Here is a 20,312-nt window from a genome sequence, read left to right on the forward strand (position 1 = left end):
AAATAAATAAAAGGTGAGCTCAGAAGATATATAGAGACAAATGAGAATAACAATACAACATATCAAAACTTCTAGGATACAAAAGCAGTAATAAGAGGGAAGTTTATATCATTACATGCCTATCTCAAAAAAATAAGAAATCCCAAGTAAACAACCTAAATTATATCTTAAAGAACTAGAAAAAGAACAAAACAACCCAAAGTCAGTAGAAGAAAAGAAATAAAAATTGGAGAATTGAATGAAATAGAGAACAAAAGACTATATGAAAAATTAATACAACAAAGAGCTGATTCTTTAAAAAAATATTATTAATATTAACAAGACCCTGACCCTGTTCACTAAGAAAAAAAGAGAACTCATATAAACAAATTCAAAAATGAAAAAGAAGTTACCACAGATATCACAAATATACAAAGGAACACACTAGAATACTATAAAAGACTATGTGCCACCAAATTCAGTAACTCGGAAGCAATGGATAAGTTCCTAGAAATATATAACCTTCCTAGACTGAATCAAGAAGAATTGGAAAATCTAAATAGACTGATCAACAGTGAGGAAATTGGAACAACCATCAAAAACCTCCTACAAAATCAAAGTGCAGGATCGAATGGCTTCACTAGTGAATTCTATCAGACATTCAAAGACCCTAGCCTTCTCAAACTCTTCCAAGAAATTGAAAAAAGGCAATACTTCCTAACATATTTTATAAAGCCAACATAACCCTGAACCAAAACCTGGCATGGATAACAAAAAAAGAACACTACAGACCAAAATCTCTGATGAATACTGAGGCAAAAATCCTAAACAAAACACTAACAAAAGGAATACAACAGTACATTAAAAAAATAATGTATTGCGATCAAATGGGGTTCATTCCACAGACACAAGGATGGTTCAACATACACAAATCAATCAATGTAATACTCCAACTTAACAAAACAAAGAATAAAAACCGTATGATCGTATCAATAGATGCAGAAAAAGCATTTGATAAGATACAACATTCATTTATTCATTTGATAAGATACAACACTCAATAAAATGGGTATAGAAGGAAAGTAGCTCAACATAATAAAGGCCATGTATCACAAACCCTAAGCCAATATCATACTCAATGATGAAAAACTGAATGTTTTTCCTCTAAAATCAGAAAAAAAGACAAGGGTGTTCACTCACACCACTCTTATTCAACACTAGTGACCCCGTGTACAGATTTGTGCACAATGAAAGGAAATTGATAAGAAGGTGGCTGGCGGGGTGGGACTGGGCGAGATGGGCGGACACGCCCTGGAGCCAACCTCCTGTAGTCCCTCCCTGGCTGGCTGCACCTGGGGTGGCGCCATGGCTCGAAGGGCATCTGCGGAGTGAGCAGGGGTTCCTCCAGCAGGTGGGGTCCCTTAGCCTGGCCTGTGGGGATCGGGCTGAAACTGGCTCTCCAACATTCAACCAAGGGGTCCCAGAGTGCGAGAGGGCACTCTGCAAAGTTGCTGTCATTCACAAACACAAGTCTGCAGTAAACCAGATGGGGTACCAACAGTACCCCAGAAACAACATAACCCACGGCTGAAGGTGGAATTGTGCAGCCCCATGAGGAATTGGGCTCCCTCCTCTCTGGTTTCTGAGTATGTCACCCAAGAACCACCGCTGCCAAGTCACTGCAGCTCAACAACTCCTGCGTTGAGTGTCTGCCCCCTTGTAGTCAGTGCGCGTCATAGCTACCAGTCGGACAGACACTTAGCATATTAGCCTTTTATATATATACTAGGGGCCCAGTGCACGAAATTCGTGCACTGAGTGTGTGTGGGGGGTGGGGGGAGTGTCCCTCAGCCCAGCCTGCCCCCTCTCACATACTGGGAGCCCTCAGGCGTTAACCCCCATCACCCTCCAATCACAGTATCGGCCCCTTGCCCAGGCCTGACGCCTGTGACAGAGGTGTCAGGCTTGGACAGGGGACCCCCATCTCCCCCTGATCACTGGCTCTGGCCCCCGCCCAGGCCTGAGGCCTCTGGCCCAGGAATCATGCCTGGGCAGGGGACCCCCATCTCCCTCTGATCGCTTGCTCCACCCCCCGCCCAAGCCTGATGCCTCTGACCCAGGCTTCAGGCCTGGGCAAGGGGACCATCATATCCCCCCAATCCCCGGCTCTGCCCCCCACCCAGGCCTGATGCCTCGGCCAGAGGAGTTGACCCTCATCACCCTCCGATCACCAATCACCGGATCAGCCCCTTGACCAGGCCTGAGGCCTCCGGCAGAGGTGTCAGGCCTGGGCAGGGGACCCCCAGCTCCCCACGGTTGCAGGCTCCGCCCCTGCCCAGGCCTAACGCCTCTGGCCTAGGCGTCCGGCCCAGGCAGCGGGGACCTGCAGTGGCAGCGGAGGGCGCCGTGATCGCGGGGGCTCCGCCCGCCCCTGCAGGACGCCTCTGGCTGAGGCGTCCGGCCCAGGCAGCGGGGACCCGCAGCTGCAGCGGCCCCGCGATCGTGGGCTTCGCTTTAGGCCCAGGCAAGGGACCCCTAGCTCCCGGGACTGCCAGCTTCGACCTTGCCCAGCTCCCATCGCTGGCTCCACCCCTACTTCCTGCTATCACTGGCCAGGGCGGAAAAGGCGCCTGATTCTCTGATCATGGCTGGGGGGCAGGGCCTTTGCCCTGCCCCCCAGCTCTTAGCTCCCCCCTGGGTTTCCGATCACTGTCAGTGGCAGGGGGCTTCTTCCTGCTTTCCCTTTCGCCTCCCTGCATTGTGCCTACATATGCAAATTAACCGCCATCTTGTTGGCAGTTAACTGCCAATCTTAGTTGGCGGTTAATTTGCATATAGCCCTGATTAGCCAATGAAAAGGGTAGCGTCGTACGCCAATTACCATTTTTCTCTTTTATTAGTGTAGATTTCTGAAAGTCTTTGCCAGAGCAATCAGGCAAAAGAAATAAAAGGCGTCCAAATTGGGAATGAAGAAGTTAAAGTGTCACTCTTTGTAGATGACACAATTCTGTATATTGAAAAGCCTAAATACTCCACCATAAAAACTATTAGAAACAATAAACAAATACAGTAAAGTTGTAGGATACAAAATCAATGAACAAAAATCTACTGCTTTCCTATATACTAACAATGAAACTTCAGAAAAAGAAATGAAACAAAAATATTCCTTTTGCAATTGCAACAAAAAGAATAAAATATCTAGGAATAAATTTAACAAAGGATGTGAAGAACTTATATACTGAAAATATAAAACATTATTAAAAGAAATTGAAAACTACATAATGAAATGGAAAGATATTCCATGTTCAAGGATTGGAAGAATAACATAGTTAAAATAGCCATATTACTCAAAGCAATATACAGATTTAATGCAATCCTCATCAAAATCCCAATGTCTTTTTTGTTGTTGTGAATCCTCACCCGAAGATATTTTCTTCATTGGTTTTTAGAGAGAGTGGAAGGGAGGGAGGAAAGGAGAGAGAGAAAGAGAGAAACATTGATGTGAGAGAGACACACTGATTGGTTGCCTCCTGCACACACCCCAACCAAGGATCAAATCTGCAACCCAGGTACATGTCCTTGACTGGGAATCGAACCCGCAACCCTTTGGTGCATGGGCTGATTCTCTAACCACTGTGCACATGGGCCAGGGACCCAGTGTCATTTTTAAAAAATATATTTTTATTGATTTCAGAGAGGAAGGGAGATGGAGAGAGAAATAGAAACATCAATGATGCGAGAGAATTACTGGTTGGCTGCCTCCTGTACACCCCCCACTGGGGATTGAGACCACAACCTGGGCACGTGCCCTGACCAGGAATTGAACTGTGACCTCCTGGTTCATAGGTCAACACTCAACTACCAAGCGACACCAGTTGGGCCCCAATATCATTTTTTAAAGAAATAGAACAAAAAATCATCAGACTTATATGGAACCACAAAAGACCTAATAGACAAAGCAATCCTGAGAACAAAGACTGAGGCCAGACCTATCATACTGACTTCACATTATACTAGAGAGCTACAATAATCAAAACAACATGGTATTGGCAGAAAAACAACACACAGACCAGTAGAACAGAATTGAGAGCCCAGAAATAAAACCACATGTATATAGGCAAATAATTTTTGAAAAAGGAGCCAAATCACACAATGGAGAAATCAAAGCCTCTTCAATAAATGGTGCTGGGAAAATTGGAAAGCCACATACAAAAACTGAAACTAGATTAGTTTGTCCCTACGTACAAAAATTAGTTCAAAATGAATCAAAGACCTAAATATAAGACTTGAAACAATAAATTGCATAGACGAAAACATAGGTACTAAACTTAAGGACCCAAATCTTAGAGAACATTTTTTTTTTTTAAATATATTTTATTGATTTTTTACAGAGAGGAAGGGAGAGAGAGATAGAGAGTTAGAAACATCGATGAGAGAGAAACATCGACCAGCCGCCTCCTGCACATCCCCCACTGGGGATATGCCCGCAACCCAGGTACATGCCCCCGACCGGAATCGAACCCGGGACCCTTCAGTCCGCAGGCCGACGCTCCATCCACTGAGCCAAACCGGTCTCGGCATCTTAGAGAACATTTTATAAATCTGACCCCAAAGGCAAGGGAAGGGCAAAAGCTTCTGCACAGGAATAGAAACTTCCAACAAAACAAAATGCAACCAACCAAATGGGAGGTGATATTTGCAAACAGCAGCTCCGACAAGGGATTGATATCCAAAATACATATATAAAGCACTCATACAACTCAACACCAAACAATCCAATAAAAAAAATGAGCAGAAGACGTGAACAGACACCTCTCCCAAGACGACATACAAAGTCCAGAAGATATATGAAAAGATGTTCAACTTCACTAGCTATTGGGGAAATGCAAACCAAAACTACAATAAGATACTACCTTACACCTTTTAGAATGGTTACTATCAACAAGACAGATAATAACAAGTATTGGTGACAGAACACGATTTGACTGTGGGTGGTGGGCACACAATGCAATATACAGGTCATGTATCATAGAAATGTACACTTGAAACCTCTATGATCTTATTAACCAACTAGAGGCCCGGTGCACGAATTCATGCACAGGTGGGGTCCCTCGGCCTGGCCGGCAATTGGGGCTGATCGGGGTCATCTTGCCCAGTCCCTATAGGGGCGATCGGGGCCAGCCAGCTGGGAGGGAGGGATCGCAGGAGGTTGGTCCGCCACAGGAGGTTGGCTGTGGGAGCGCACTGACCACCAGAGAGCAGCTCCTGTGTTGAGCATCTGCCCCATGGTGGTCAGGGCATGTCATAGCAACTGGTTGACTGATCGTTCTGTCATTCAGTCATAAGGGTCACTTAGGCTTTTATATATATAGATGTCATCCCAATAAATTTGACCATATTTACATGAATTTAATATAAACTTGTTAAACCCCTATTTGAAGAGATCAATGTATACAGTGAACTCTTAGCTGGATATTTACTAGTCCATATACATAGCATAGTGTAAATTAACTCTATTCATTATTCTGACCATGAGGCAATGGCAATTCTGAATATATGAGTAGTTGTAGTGTTAAAGTATTAAATTCTTTGAGGTGTGACAAGCATTTAAGTTCAATACTTTAATTCCCCAGTGATGCTAGACAGCAGAGTTTAAAGCCATGATTAAGCAACCTAAAAATTTTACACTTCAATAGTATAGTTGGTGTGTATACTGTCTTAAAATTCAAGGTCCAAACATATAATAAAAGTATAATAAAGAGAAGACATACCACAAAGCAAAAAAAAAAGCTAATTTTTGCTACTTGAGTTGCAGTAAGTTTCCCCACAGTTTTGAGTATGGATTCTTGTTCTTTCACAGTAGGATATGACATGCGAGACAACTTAGCTTCCAATGCATGGCTTGATGGAAGCTGTCGAATCTCCATGATATTACTGAACCTTACACGAGACTTTTTGGGAGCTTAAAAGAAAAAGTATAGTACAAATCATTAAACGTTTCTCCTCACATCCAACAAAAGTCACATTTTAATTTACTAATAAAAGCATATTATTTAATCCATCTATGACCAGACTTGAACAGTCAAAGAAAAACCATTTATATCATCACCTGAGGCAGCTTTGCTCATTCAAAAAAGTAAACAGAAAAAAACGTTTACATCTATAAAAATGTTTTAAAGGTTTAAGGTACGACCAATATTCAAACAAGATTTCTACAACTGTATATATACACAACTGCCTAGTTCAGGATTATAGTATGATTAGAGGCCTGGTGCACAAAAATTTGTGCACTCGGGGGGGGGGTCCCTCAGCCCGGCCTGTGCCCTCTTGCAGTCTGGGAACCCTCGGGGGATGACCACCTGCTAGCTTAGGCCCACTCCCCAGGGGATTGGGCCTAAGCTGGCAGTCAGACATCCCTCTGGCAGCCTGGGAGCCCTCAAGGGATGTCCACTTGCCAGCGGGGAGCAGGCCTAAGCTGCAGTTGGACATCCTTAGCGCTGCTGAGGAGGCGGGAGAGGCTCCCACCACCACTGCTGTACTGGCAGCCATCAGCCTGGCTTGTGGCTGAGGAGAGCTCCCCCTGTGGGAGCGCACTGACCACCAGGGGGGCAGCTCCTGCATTGAGCCCCCTGGTGGTCAGTGTGTGTCATAGTGACCAGTCATTCCCAGTTGTTCTGCTGTTAGGGTCAATTTGCATATTACCCTTCTATTATTATAAAGGATAGAGGCCTGGTGCATGGGTGGGGGCCGGCTGGTTTGCCCTGAAGGGTGTCCCGGATCAGGGTGGGGGACCCCGCTGGAGTGTTTGGCCAGCCTGGGTGAGGGGCTGAGGGCCGTTTTCAGGCTGGCCACACCCCTTTCAGGGAGGGGCGTCCTGCTGGGGTGCTTGGCCAGCCTGGGTGAGTGGCTGATGGCTGTTTGCAGGCTGGCCACAGCCTCTTCAAGGTGGGGGTCCCCACTGGGATGCCTGGCCAGCCTGGGTAGGTGCTGAGGGCCGTTTTCAGGCTGGCCACGCTCCCTTCAGGGTGGGGGGGTCCTGCTGGGGTGCCTGGCCAGCCTGGGTGAGGGGCTGATGGCTGTTTGCAGTCTGGCCACACCCCCCAGCCATCCAAGCTCCCAGGGGAGGCTGGTTGGAAGCAGGTATCTGAAATTTATTTATCTTCTATAATTGAAACTTTGTTGCCTTGAATGGAGGCCACAGCCGGCCAGAGCAGACGGGAAGCTTGGCTTCCTCCATATCCGGGGCAACCAAGCCTCCTGCCTGCTCCAGCTCTGTGGCTGCCGGCCGCCATCTTGGTTGGGTTAATTTGCATACAGTCTTCTGATTGGCTGGTGGGCATGGCTTGGGCATAGCAGAGGTACAGTCAATTTGCATGTTTCTCTTTTATTAGATTAGATTATTATTTTAGCATTTATAGTAAAACTTTGGATTTTCCCTCATAGATAATCAATTTATGAGAATTAGTTTCCATTCAAGAACTCAGAATATTCCTCTATAGGGCCATTCGTTGCAAAAGAACATTATGGATAAATACTGTGCCTTATGTTGAAGCTGGCATTCTTTACTAAATTCACAGAACCAGCAAAATTCCTATAACTGGCTATCAAGTTTTTTTGATGGCATGGTTGACGAGAATATTGTTCATTAAGAAAAGAAGTATATATATAAAGCACAGAGACTTCTGGTATTTGGAGATTATTTCCAGTTGAATTAATAAAAACTCCAGTCATACTTCTGGAAGACTACAGGCGGTGAAGCCAATACCACCTGAACAGACAACTGTCAAGTGATCTCAAAAATCACTAAGTTTTGGGATGGCTTGAATGAAGCTAAGATTTCCACCCATATCTAAGATATGAAATTCTAAGTTTTGCTTACTTTTTTCAGTATCAATATTTGTGTTCTCAGGTTTTTCACTGGGAAGATCATGAAATTTCACAGGAACATACAGAGGTTCACTCTGGAACATACCAGAAACAGAAACAAACATAAACAAATATGTAATAGCTGATATAGTGGTAAAATTTAAGTGGACGGTTTGTAGGCACAGATACCACTCAAAACATGGCTGTTCACCACCATGTTTTTACAGCATAATTTACCCAAAATGCATTTTCAAGACTTAAAGGAGAAACTCAAACGATGCACATAGGTACAATGACAGAAAAGTTTGTAAGTTTGTAATGACAGTTTCAAGTTTGTAAGTGTAATAATACCGCATTGGTATCTTATAATACTTAACATTTAAATGTCATAAAAGCAGACCCATCTCTCAATTAACAGATTACCTCCCATTCCTTTTCAGTCATTATTTTAATAAATACATGTTGAGTCCCACTATGTCAGGTGCTGTCCTACTTCCTGAGAATATAAGAGTGAACGAAGTGTCCTCAGTGATCATATAGTCCAAAGGGGAAGGCAGACAGTGAACAGATAATCAACTATATAATATGTATATATATTTGCCAAGTTGTTTTCTCTTATTACTTAAGATTCAAGTAAAACCAAAAATTCCTGAAAACTTTTTTAGCATTAATAGATACGAAAAAAAAAAAAGCTACAACTTACCAGTTCTTGCTATGTACCAGGTACCAAGTCCAGAGCAGTTCAACATACATTTCTCATCAGCCCTTGAAACTACCTTATAAAATGGTATTTTAAATAACTTTTCTAGAAGCTGAGATATAATAACCCAGGGGTAGACAACAGAATTAAGCCAGGTTTGTCTAACATGTTCTAAAGATCGATATTTTTAAGTCGTTTCAAATTCAACTGTTTTTGCAAAAATTGTTCAGATAATCCATATTTAAAAAACAATTCTCCAACCAAGCTGTTTCTTAAATTAACATAAAATTGTGTTTTATATCTTTGATTTCTCTTTTAACTCCTGGTATAGAACTCCACCAATAAAAATTATTCAGTAAATGAAGAGACTATAGAATCTGGAAATAGATGTAGTCTCTTGTTACATTGAACTTTTCATTACAGCATTTGGCCTAGAATGATTTGACATATCCATCTTAAAGATAATAGCAAAAATTAGGAGAAGAGCCCTAACCGGTTTGGCTCAGTGGATAGAGCATCAGCCTGCAGACTGAAAGGTCCCAGGTTCAATTCCGGTCAAGGACATGTACCTTGGTTGTGGGCACATCCCAGTAGAAGGTGTGCAGGAGGCACCTGATTGATGTTTCTCTCTCATCGATGTTTCTAACTCTCTATCCCTCTCCCTTCCTCTCTGTAAAAAAAAAAATCAATAAAATATATTTTTAAAAAAATTAGTAGAAGAGTAGTTAGAAGAGTAGGCTGCCATCTTAGCTCTGCTTTCTACACTGAAAGAGACAACTGATAATACTTTGTTGATGCTTATGATCCCAGGCAAATGAGATGACATTTTCCCTAAGCTTCAAAAACTTTTCACAGCACCTTGTAACCTACCCTGAATACAAATGTAGTTCTAGAAGCCAGACAAACAAAAAACCAAGCTAATGCATATAAATTTGTATTAAATTTTAGAGCAACTTTAAAATTCTTCTCAGACAAAATGCCACATTTTGAACAATACATTAAAAAATGTTTTACTGATGGTCTAAATAAATATTTTAATATATTATCTCTCCAATGAGATTATAAATGCCTAATATAAGTAAATGCATTACTTTATCTGCTTATTATCTGTCTCCTTCTCCTTTCCAAACTTATGCTCTCACTACTAGAATGTAAACTATATTTCCAGAGTAAAAAACAAGTGCTTAATACAGATTAAGCACTCTTAAAAAATTTATGGGACTAATGAAAAATTTCCTTAAAAATTCTCAGTGTCAAGCAAATACATGTGTTTCTAAGTGATAATAATCCTATATAATTGATGCACACTGACCACCAGGGGGCAAACGCTCAACACAGGAGCTGCCCCCTGCTCCCCACCGGAAGCAGGCCTAAGCCATCAGTCGGACATCCCCCAAGGGCTCCCGGACTGGGCCCCCGCCCCCCAAGTGCACGAATTTCATGCACTGGGCCTCTAGTATAATAATAAACACGAAGTGACAAAGCTTTTAAGAAACAAAGGGCTGCCCATCACTATTTTCACTTCTTAACTATTTCCCTCCCCATCTCTCCCCTGTAGTAGTTGAATTGCTTATTTTTTGGCTCCGGGTGTCCCTAAAGAAAGAGAGTACCAAGCTAAAATAATCATGGAGGACACCTAATATTTATATATATTCTAATGTAGCTTTGGTGTTCAAAGCTATTCAGTCCTTCCCACTACGGTTCACCTCCCTCTGCTCCATTCCTGACAAAAAAAGAAGCACTTACCAAAGAGCTATTCATAGTTGTATCTGTTGTGCAAGCAGCAAAATAACCTTCAGCATCTGCAAACTACAGATAACAGGACAAAAAATTCAATTAAACTTGTGATAAAGTAGGACTAGTGTCAGTCACAGCTTAAAAGAATAGAAAAACCAGAGTAGATCTATAATAATATAACTATTATTAACAATAATAGCAGCTAATGGTCAGTATTCAACCATGCAAGGTTGGTATTACCTTCATTTTAAAGAAACTGAGACTGAGAGATTTTATCTAAGTAACAAGAGTTAGGATTAAACCCAAGTTAGTCTAACTCCAAAACGTATGCTCCTTTCACAATACTATTATAATATTTCAGATTAGCAGGGAAAGGAAAGTGAGTGGTTAGTCAAAAAGACAAATAACATCTTCGTATTATCATGATAACAGTATTAATCAAGAATTCCCTAAATGGATCTCAGCGGCTGGACCACGTTCTGAGAAGCACGGTGCTAGTGGTGTATAAGCAGGCTTTTATTCATACCCACAGCTATCCTATCATTATCCTTGCTTAGTCGCTAGAGGTTAAATAACTTGCCCAAGGTCAAACAATCAGCAGTGACAGAACAAGATTCAAATACAAAGCCCATGCTATTAAGAATGCTTGTATATCAATAAGAAAAAGTCAATGTAGAAAAATGGACAAGATATATAGACAACTGATAAAAGAATTCTATTGTGCAACAAACATATGAAAGAGTAACCCATACCATGCATACTAAACAAGATGCCACTGATCACTTAATCAAGTTGGCAAATGTTAGGGTTTTGGTAAGGATTCAATCTCATATACTGCTAACAGAGATATAAGTTAGGTATAACTATAAGACTAAACTTATTTCTGCTATAAATAATTTTAAGTATTATTACATAAATATATAGCTATAGAAAATATCAAATATTTATAGTGGCCTTAGAATGGTGAGATTGTGGATAAATTATTCTTGTTCTTCTTGTTACTATAATTTGTCTTCAACAATGAATATTTATCACTACTACATTCAAAAAATCTTTAATATTAAAGAATGTTCTAGTAATACGAAATTACATAGAAAGTTGTTCATGATAACAAGTTATAAAACAGGACATAACAGTAAATTTCACTTTTGTGAAAAATGAAACAAATGCACACATGAAAAAAAAACTGCAGGATATATGCCAAAATACTGTCAATGAATGGTAGAATTCATTCCTTGAATGGTAGAATTATTCCTTGAATGGTAGAATTTATTATTTTTTGACTATATTTTCTAAATTTTTGATAAGGTACATGTATTCATATACATATAACATCCCTACATGTAATACTATAATATATATACGTTTCTATAATGTCTATATATTCCTCTTAAAAATAATATATATGCACACACTTTTTTTCATAAAAGTTAAATTTTTGTGCACATATAAGTGTATACTTCCAGGCTTTACCTCAAAAAGTTACTGAAAAGCCCCTGATAAAAATCAAATGACTGTATTTCTCAAGAATGTACTCATTAGATAAGACAAGATATAATAGTATTTTAACCTACACAAAAAAATAGCAGACAAAAGAATAGGAGTGACAGAGACAGAAAGTAAAACAGTACTAACCAGGGAAGGAAAGGAGGAGGGACATGGGAGTTGTTTAATAGGCAGTGTTTCTGTTTGGAATAATGAAAAAGTTCTGGAGTGGATAGTGGTGATGTTTGCACAGCAAAATACTTACTGCCACTGAACTATATACTTTTTAAAATGTTTCAAATTGCCCTAGCTGGTTTGGCTCAGTGTATACAGCGTCAGCCTGCAAACTGAAGGGTCTCAGGCTCAATTCCAGTAACGGACACATGCCCAGACTGCGGGCTCGATCACCAGTAAGGGGCATGCAGGAGGCAGCCAATCAATGATTCTTTCTCATCACTGATGTTTCTATGTCTCTCTCCCTCTCCCTTCCTCTCTGAAATCAATAAAAATATATTTTAAAAATAAAATAAAAATGTTTCAAATAGGAACTTTTGTTTTATATATATATATATATATATATATATATATATAATCTCCCACAAAAAAGGGAAAAAGAAAAAAATGGTTAAGCCCTAACCAGTTTGTCTCAGTGGAAAGAGCGTCAGCCTGCAGACTCAAGGGTCCCAGGTTCGATTCCGGTCAAGGGCATGTACCTTGGTTGTGGGCACATCTCCAGTAGGGAGTGTGCAGGAGGCAGCTGATTGATGTTTCTCTCTCATCGATGTTTCTCACTCTCTATCCCTCTCCCTTCCTCTCTGTAAAAAAATCAATAAAATATATTTTAAAAAAAGGTTAAAATGATAAATTTGATGTTATATTTTACCACAATTTTAAAAAGAAAAGGGAAGAGAATAAAAAAATTTGAGAGTGTTATATTCTTCATTCTCAAAACTTCAGTTTCTATTTCTATGAATCAGCACTGAAAGAACATAATTTGATGAGCCAAACATCTGAAACATGCCCTGAAATATGCTATTTTCATTTTAACAAATAAACCTTGAATAATTTTGCTTTTACAATCAATGGTATAACCAATTAGATGATAATCATCCAGTCTACAAAAGATCAGAGATCCAGATATTACTCTTCTTCCTTACTTTCATCATCATCTCCACATTAAATGATTTAGGCTAGTTCAAAAATGTTTAACAACTCAGAGGATGTCATGAGATAAAGAAAAGAGGGTGATTATATCCCTTTGATTTCTCACAAGATATTCTGATACGAAGGTGATTAAAAGAATACATTTAAAGTTTTGGACAAAAGTAGGTTTTTCTTATAATATGCTATGTTCACTCACTTAACTGAACAACTGAAAATTGGACTGTCCTTCAAGAAACTAATACATCTTTAAACTTTGAAAAACTATATCTGTCTCCAACAAACATTTAAAATTGAAAACTTACAAAAGCAGCATGCTTTCCTCGAAATCCTCTTGTACACTGTTGTCTCCATGGCTTCCAAATAATAAAGCCCAAAAGGTACAGAACAAACATCGACGTTTTTGCAAAGGTGCTGAAGAATGGTTTATTGTACTGAGTAAAAACATACTAGAGAGAAAAAAGTTACATAAACTATGAGATGACTTTAAACCTAATTACTTATCTCCAATAAAACAAAGCCATTACATGATTTTTAACTCTAAAAGTTCATTTGGAAAAGAAAACTCTAGAGGGATTATAAAAATGTTTTAGATTCATTTCTGAATATTATATAGAATTTGCCTTGAAAAAAAAAAAAAAGGATAATATACCCAAACAAAGCATGAACAACTTGGCAAAAACAAGTTCTATTCAACATTCACTGAAAACCTACTATGCAATAGTGTTTATGCTAGAAGCTAAAGAAAAATAAGACAGGCTTTCCTGAAAAGAGAGCACACATCATAACGTGCTAAAAACCATGACAGGGGTATAGAGGGTACCATGGGAATAGCAAAGGAGACAGGCCATTTTAAAGGTTATGGAAGTTTCCTAAAAGAAACTATTCTTGCGCTGCCTGAACAGTTATCCCAAAGTAACAGGCAATGAAATGGAATGGTGTATGAAGAAAACTGCATGAAATTTAAAGTTATTAGGAAATTATACAAAATATGTAATCTTTGTTTAAACTGGAAATATCAGTATGGACTCATGATGTTTCCTTTCCTAAAAAAAGTTTTAGTTATCTGCACTGAAAGACCCAGAAAAAATGGCAACCCTGGAGGAATGGGCACTTCTAGAATCCAGATAGTGATCTGAACCATGCGTTACTGAAGAAATGACTACATCCATGTATAGGGCAGGAAATGTACCAGATGAGCCTGGGGTATCTTGTGCCAGAAAGCAGATAGGATGTTAAAGATTAAAGGGATCATGTTAAAAGGGTATTAGAGACAACAGGAAGGGGCTCTTAGTGGTCAAAGATAGGAAACTTTAAGTGTCAAAAGAAATAACTACAACTGTTTGAAGCTTCAAGTATACAAAAATCCATGAATGTATAAAGATACTCAAAAAACCCTCAATAGTTACCACTGGAAGTTGCTAGGCAACATTATTTTAAAATGGATAAAGGAACAGAATCAAGATTTATCCAACATTTTTTCTATAAACCATGTTTCAGGATAACCAAACAATAGTTGTGAAAAAGTCTTCCTTACAGAATTCCAGCTAATAAATGCAGAAGGAATGACCCTTAGAAAAATCGCCACTTTACCACTTCTAATGAAATACCCTATCTGGGCAATAATCATAAGGATATTCAACTATTACTTAGAGGTTGATAAGGAACTTTATAGTTCTCATACTAGCATTACCTATGGTAAGACTTGTGGCCATTATGTGCCTCATGTTGTGATATGCAAGGAAGTGCCCAGTACTACCAAGGTATTTTTTCCTAAATACTGAAACTGAATCAAATCAAGACTGTACATCTATCTACCATTTTATAGGAAACTAGAGGGCCAGTGCATTGATTCGTGCACCGGTGGGGTCCCTCAGCCTGGCCTGCGGGGATCAAGCTGAAACCAGCTCTCCGACATCCCTGAGGGATCCTGGGTTGCAAGAGGGCGTGGGCCAGGCCAAGGGACCCCACCAATGCATGATCCGGGCTGGAGAGGGACCGCAGGAGGGCTCCAGGACAAGTCCGGCCTGTCTTGCCCAGTCCCGATTGGCTGGACTCCAGCAGCAAGCTAACTTACGGGTCAGAGTTTCTGCCCCCTGGTGGACAGTGTGCGTCATAGCGACTGGTTGAACAGTCGAACAGTCAGACATTTAGCATATTAGGATTTTATTACATAGGATAAAAAAGAGGAGCAAGTTAAATGACACCCCAAGGACGCAATCAGTCAAATCCAGAATGTGTTATGGACTAAATGCTTGGGTCCCCCCAAAATTCATGTTAAAATCCTAACTAACCTCCAATATAGTGATATTAGGAGGTGGGGCCTGTGGGTAGAGCCCTGATGAATGAGATTAATTCCACATAAAAAGAATCTAGAGAGCTCTGCCTTGTGAGGACACAGTGAGAAGACTGCCACCAAGAACAAGGAAGCAGCTCCACACCAGGCAGAATCTGCATCTTGACCATGGTCTTTTGAGCCTCCATAACTGTGAGAAATAAACGTTTGTTGCTTGAGCCACACAGCCTATGGTGGTTCTGCCAAAGCACCCCAAACAGACTGACAGTGTAATCCATCCTACAGGAAAAATGATACAGTTTCTCCAACAAATCAATGGCATGATAAAGGGAGGGGCATAGGGGAATACAGCAAAAGAATAAAAATGACTTAAGAATTATAACAAATGAAATGTGTGATCTTTTGTTTAGATCTTAAACTAAAAAAATGTCCTTGACATAACCAAAGAAATTTAAATATGGACTGGATATCCATATTTAAGGAACTGTAGTTAATTTTGTTAGGTATGTTAATAGCATGGTGATTATATTTTTAAAAATTAAGTCATTTTCAGTTTGAGATGAATATAAAAGAATTTTTACATGAAATCAGAAGTTAATAAGATCGGCAAAATTTGACAGTTGTTAAAAGTAAATGATGGGCACATGAAAATTCATTATACTTCTTTCTACTCTGTGTATATTAGATGTTTTCCATAATAAAAAGATTGATTTTCTTTTTAAAAAATATTTTTTTTATTGATTTCAGAGAGGAAGGGAGAACGAGAGAGAGTTAGAAACATCAACGATGAGAGAGAATCATTGATCAGCTGCTCTCTGCATGCCCCTCACTGGGGTTCGAGCCACAACCCAGGCATGTGTCCTGACCGGGAATAGAACCGTGACCTCCTGGTTCATAGGTCAACGCTCAACCACTGAACTGAGTCACACCAGCCAGGCTGATATTTTTTTTTTTTACATATATAATTTTTAATTTCAAAAGTTTGATAAGCATATCTGTACTGAAGAATTAGACACATTACATATGCTCTTGGATAATGAAATTATAAAATATCCTCTTAGTAACAGATTTTACTTTTTAAAAAATAGGGACACACACACACAAAAAAATAGGGACAAGTTTTTTGTGTTTGTTTTTTACTTTGCTTAGATATGGATTGCTAAATTATAATTTAATCAGGTGCTCTTTTGCTGTAAATTTTCTTGCCTGATAAATAAGAAACCAAACTACTTAAAACTAAAATAAAAGTTTAACACCCAGCTGGGTTAAGCGCCCCCCAGACTGTTTTGTCTTCTGGACAGAAAGCATAGTGTCAGTCACTGGTGATTGACTGGCGCTTAACGTGTTAAAGATAGGCTTATTTCTCTGTCAACATTAAAGAGATTTTTTTTTGTATTTAAAACAGAATATTAATCTAAAAAGAAGGTTATAGAAGAGTGAGGGGTATAGAAGAATTAAAAATAAATGGCCTGTTTTACTCCAGAGCCTAATTCCAAAAAGACTAAAAATTTATTTATTCATTAGATACAATGTCAATGGCAACTATTTACTTAGCTATGATGTGAGATGACCAGTAGTATCAAATGGCTTCTTCTGACATTTCAGGCCATTTTATAAATGCTAGTTTATTTTTGTATATTAGCCTTGTGATTGCAACATGCAAGTTTAAATACAGTAATTTCTGAAAATAAAATTGCTTGTCTTTTTATAGGGATCACTAATCAAATAGAATAAAGTAACTGCACAAGTAGAGAGAAAAACTAGCTTGTGAATTCAAAATACCATGATACTGCCAATAGGTCATCAATAAAAAAAAAAAAAAAAAATACAGCCATAGCTGGTTTGCCTCCTGGATTGAGCATCCATCGGCCTATTGGACTGAAGGGTCCCGGTTTGGATTCCAGTCAAGGGCACATGCCCAGGTTGCAGGCTCCATCCCCAGTAGGGGGCATGCAGGAGGTCGCTAATCAATGATTCTCTCTCATCAGTGATGTTTCTATCTCTTCCTCTCCCTTCCTCTCTAAAATCAATAAAAATATATTTTTAAAAAATTTAACTAAAGGCAATCACTGTACTTTATAGTAATGTTTGAATCAGCAGATAAAGGTACATGCAACAATCGTGCCTGTGCACAACAGTGAGCTGTACATTATAACTCTGATCACTTCCACTCATTTGTCCAAAAGCATTCTTACATTCTACTAAATGGTGACAAATGGTTTTGCATCCTAGATGGCTGTTCCCCTAAAAATAGCATTTACATAGAAATAAACTGAACTTAGAAACAGACACACACACACACAGCTTCAAATATTAAGAAAATATGCATATACTCGCTTTCTAACAACCCCTAAAAGACACAAGAAACTTGTATGAAACAACAAAGAGTATCCTTTCAGCTTCAACTTCACTCTAATTCAGTATCAAAGAAAACATAAATAATTCAACCATATTCAAAACGCTGCTTTCAGTGAGCATGAGAAGAGAGTAATGACTAGAGATCCGACAGAGGAAGAGGGATGTCGTCATTACAATGGAGCATCGTTCCAAGGCCAGCGCCACGTACCGAAGTGAGTTCTGAGGATGCGACCCAGATCACATCCACGAGGAGGAGAATGACGATGCCCAGGGCCATTCGCCGGCGCTGCGTGAAGCCACTGCTCTGGGCGCTCATTCGGTTCATGATACACACACACACCATTTGCAGTCTGTTTAGAAAACAGAGAGGATTCTTTAAAAAAAAAAAAAAAAAAACGAGAAAATTCGTAGGGCAGACACATCGGACACGTGTTCCGGTCTGCGGTCTGGACGTCACACCGTCACTAAAGGGCTCGGCTTACCTTCTCTTCCAGGCCTTGCCGAGGTCCTCCAGAGCGGCGCCTGCAAACCTGGCAGATCTGAGTCTAAACGGCGGCGAGGAACTCAACGCACCTGACGGGAGGCGAAGAGCTCAGAGTCAGGGTCAGCGCACCTTCTGTGCCCGTCCTTAAAATGAACGCAAAGAAAGGAAATGCCCAAGTGCGGCCCACCTGACTGGCACTCCTCCCCAGACTTCAAACTGTCATCAGAGAATTACACGGCACAGAGCACAGAAAATAAATGAAAAGGCGACCTTCCGCACAGCGCACAGCGCACAGCCGGGCGCTCCCGGGAAACGGCGTCGGTGAACCGCACCGACCGAGCCCGCCCCCTCTGCGGGGAGCCCGCCCCGGGACAGGGCGGCTTCTGCGCGGCTTCGCTGCCCCCCGACCTCGAGCGGGGTTCGGGCGAAAGGGAGTCGTTTGTGGTGAGTCCGGGGCGCGTTTCCAGGCGCTCACGTGGTAAAGGGGAAGGCTCCTCCGCCACCCCGTCACTCTATCTAGACATTTAAACCGAAATGGCAACGCACAGGAGCAGAGAGGAAACAGCTGTTGCGGGGAACCCGCCTCCTTTTTCGGAGGCACAAGTGTGGGGCAGTGACGCCTCCCGGGGAGCGTCCACGTCCCGAGGTGGCGGCGCTTGGGCAGCTGCCTCGGCGGCCGGAGTCGCGCCCGCCGCCCGCCTCCCCGTCGGGCCGCCCGGCAGACCGTTAACGGCGCTTCGGCCGCCGCCCAGGGCGCAGTCGTGGGGCCCTGCCCGCCTACCTGGCCTTCCTGCCCAGCGGAGGCGTCGTGGCGGCACCATGAGCGGACCGGCCCGGCCCTGCCGCCGCCCAGCGCCACGGCCACGGCCTCGGACTCACGGAGCGGTCGCGGCGCCCGGCATTGCGCCGGCCGGAGGCCCAGCCCCTGAAGCCGCGCTGCCCTCCGAGCGAGGCTGCCGACGCCGCCCAGCTCCACGGGGCCCGGGAGGGCGCGGAGCGGCGAAGCGAGGGGACCACGCAGGCAGCGATGGCCGCGGAGCCGGGAGCTGGACCCTGTGCCGACCCCACCCCCAGCCGGTCGGTCCCTCGCGGCCCCGCCCCCCCCCCCGCCCCACGGCGTGGGCGCGTGATTACGTCACGGCGAGGCGGTGGCGGACTAGGGGGTGTGTCCCACGTGATTCGCAGCGCTGAGCGGGGCGCTGCCGGCGCGGGCCGCCCAGGAGGAGCGGAGTTAGGGAGACGGGGTGCGGGGCGCGGTGGAAGGAGAGAGGGGAGCGGGCGGGCGTGGCTGGGCGGAGCGTAGGGCAGGGGGAGTGGCCGAGCTGCTCCTTGACCCCAGACTAGGGCAAGAGCTGTCAATTGTTTTACAAAGTTCCGCCCGGAACTCTTCACATTCCTGAAAGCAAAGTGGCTTGGGAGGATCTTTGCTTTCTGGAACCTTTAGTGTGTAAACTGGGTCCCAGCTGTTGGAGTTAGAGGCTGTACAGCTTCACCTCCCTGGCCCTCAGTTTCCTCATTTGAGAAGTGGGCATAATGATAGTGCCTGATATATATATATAATCCTGATAAATATAAATATATATATATGTACACATATGTATATATAGTGCCTGATGTATATGTAATCCTGATATGTGTATATAGATATATATATATATATATATATATATATATATATATATATCAGGATTACATATATATATATCAGGATTACATGTGTACAAATGTGAAAGGCTTAGATAGTTCGTGGCCCATAGTAAGAACTCCACAAATGATGGTAATTAACTATAGATTTTTTTTTTAACCATCTTTTGACTATCCCACAAGAAATAAGGTTTGGCCAGCATACTAATTTATATTTAGAAAACAAAAACGAGACAAAAAGGTTCTGTAACTTAACTTTTGTAACATCTTTATCAGATGATGGGAAGAAATTAAATTTGCTTATAGCTTATATCTGTAGTCACCTTTTAAACCTTGGTTTTCTGAAATTGAATACATATTCAAATGATAAAACCATACCAATGGACTTTTTGTGTTCATCCAGTAAATTATCAGCATGAAGTATCTCTAATCGTTCAGAAATCTATCATGTAAAATAGAAAAAATCTTAACCATCTACTTGAATTACTAGTTAGGAAAAATTTGATTGTATGACATTATTTCAGCATCTGTTTTACTCTTTCTTTCATTAACTTTCTTTAAAGTGTCAGGCTCATACTATGTTTAAATTATTTTGTTACATT

At 41.3% G+C, this 20,312-nt stretch overlaps 1 protein-coding gene across 22 annotated transcripts in view; it reads right to left on the reverse strand.

Moving 5' to 3' along the window:
* SLC35F5 (solute carrier family 35 member F5) overlaps positions 1–19,156 on the reverse strand; it is a 47,711-nt gene extending 28,555 nt beyond the window's left edge. For 10 of the 22 annotated variants that reach the window (XR_004969224.1, XR_004969225.1, XR_004969228.1 and 7 more), the window contains exons 1-7: positions 18,848–19,153; positions 18,065–18,155; positions 17,791–17,932; positions 13,234–13,377; positions 10,292–10,354; positions 7,859–7,940; positions 5,751–5,941 (exon numbers count right to left, since the gene is read on the reverse strand). Coding sequence is in view for 12 of the 22 variants with exons in the window: in XM_036319043.1 (XP_036174936.1) it covers positions 5,751–5,941; positions 7,859–7,940; positions 10,292–10,354; positions 13,234–13,377; positions 17,791–17,932; positions 18,065–18,155; positions 18,848–18,887 (753 nt within the window). In the remaining 10 variants the exon portion in view is untranslated. Of the gene's footprint in view, positions 1–5,750; positions 5,942–7,858; positions 7,941–10,291; positions 10,355–13,233; positions 13,378–17,790; positions 17,956–18,064; positions 18,210–18,253; positions 18,810–18,847 lie in introns of those variants that run through there. The other 12 variants (XR_004969222.1, XR_004969220.1, XR_004969221.1 and 9 more) reach the window with 6 other exon arrangements.
* Between the last annotated feature and the right edge of the window lie 1,156 nt (positions 19,157–20,312).

This window comes from Myotis myotis, unplaced genomic scaffold (genome assembly GCF_014108235.1).
Source record: "Myotis myotis isolate mMyoMyo1 unplaced genomic scaffold, mMyoMyo1.p scaffold_m19_p_8, whole genome shotgun sequence".
Lineage (NCBI taxonomy): Eukaryota > Metazoa > Chordata > Mammalia > Chiroptera > Vespertilionidae > Myotis > Myotis myotis.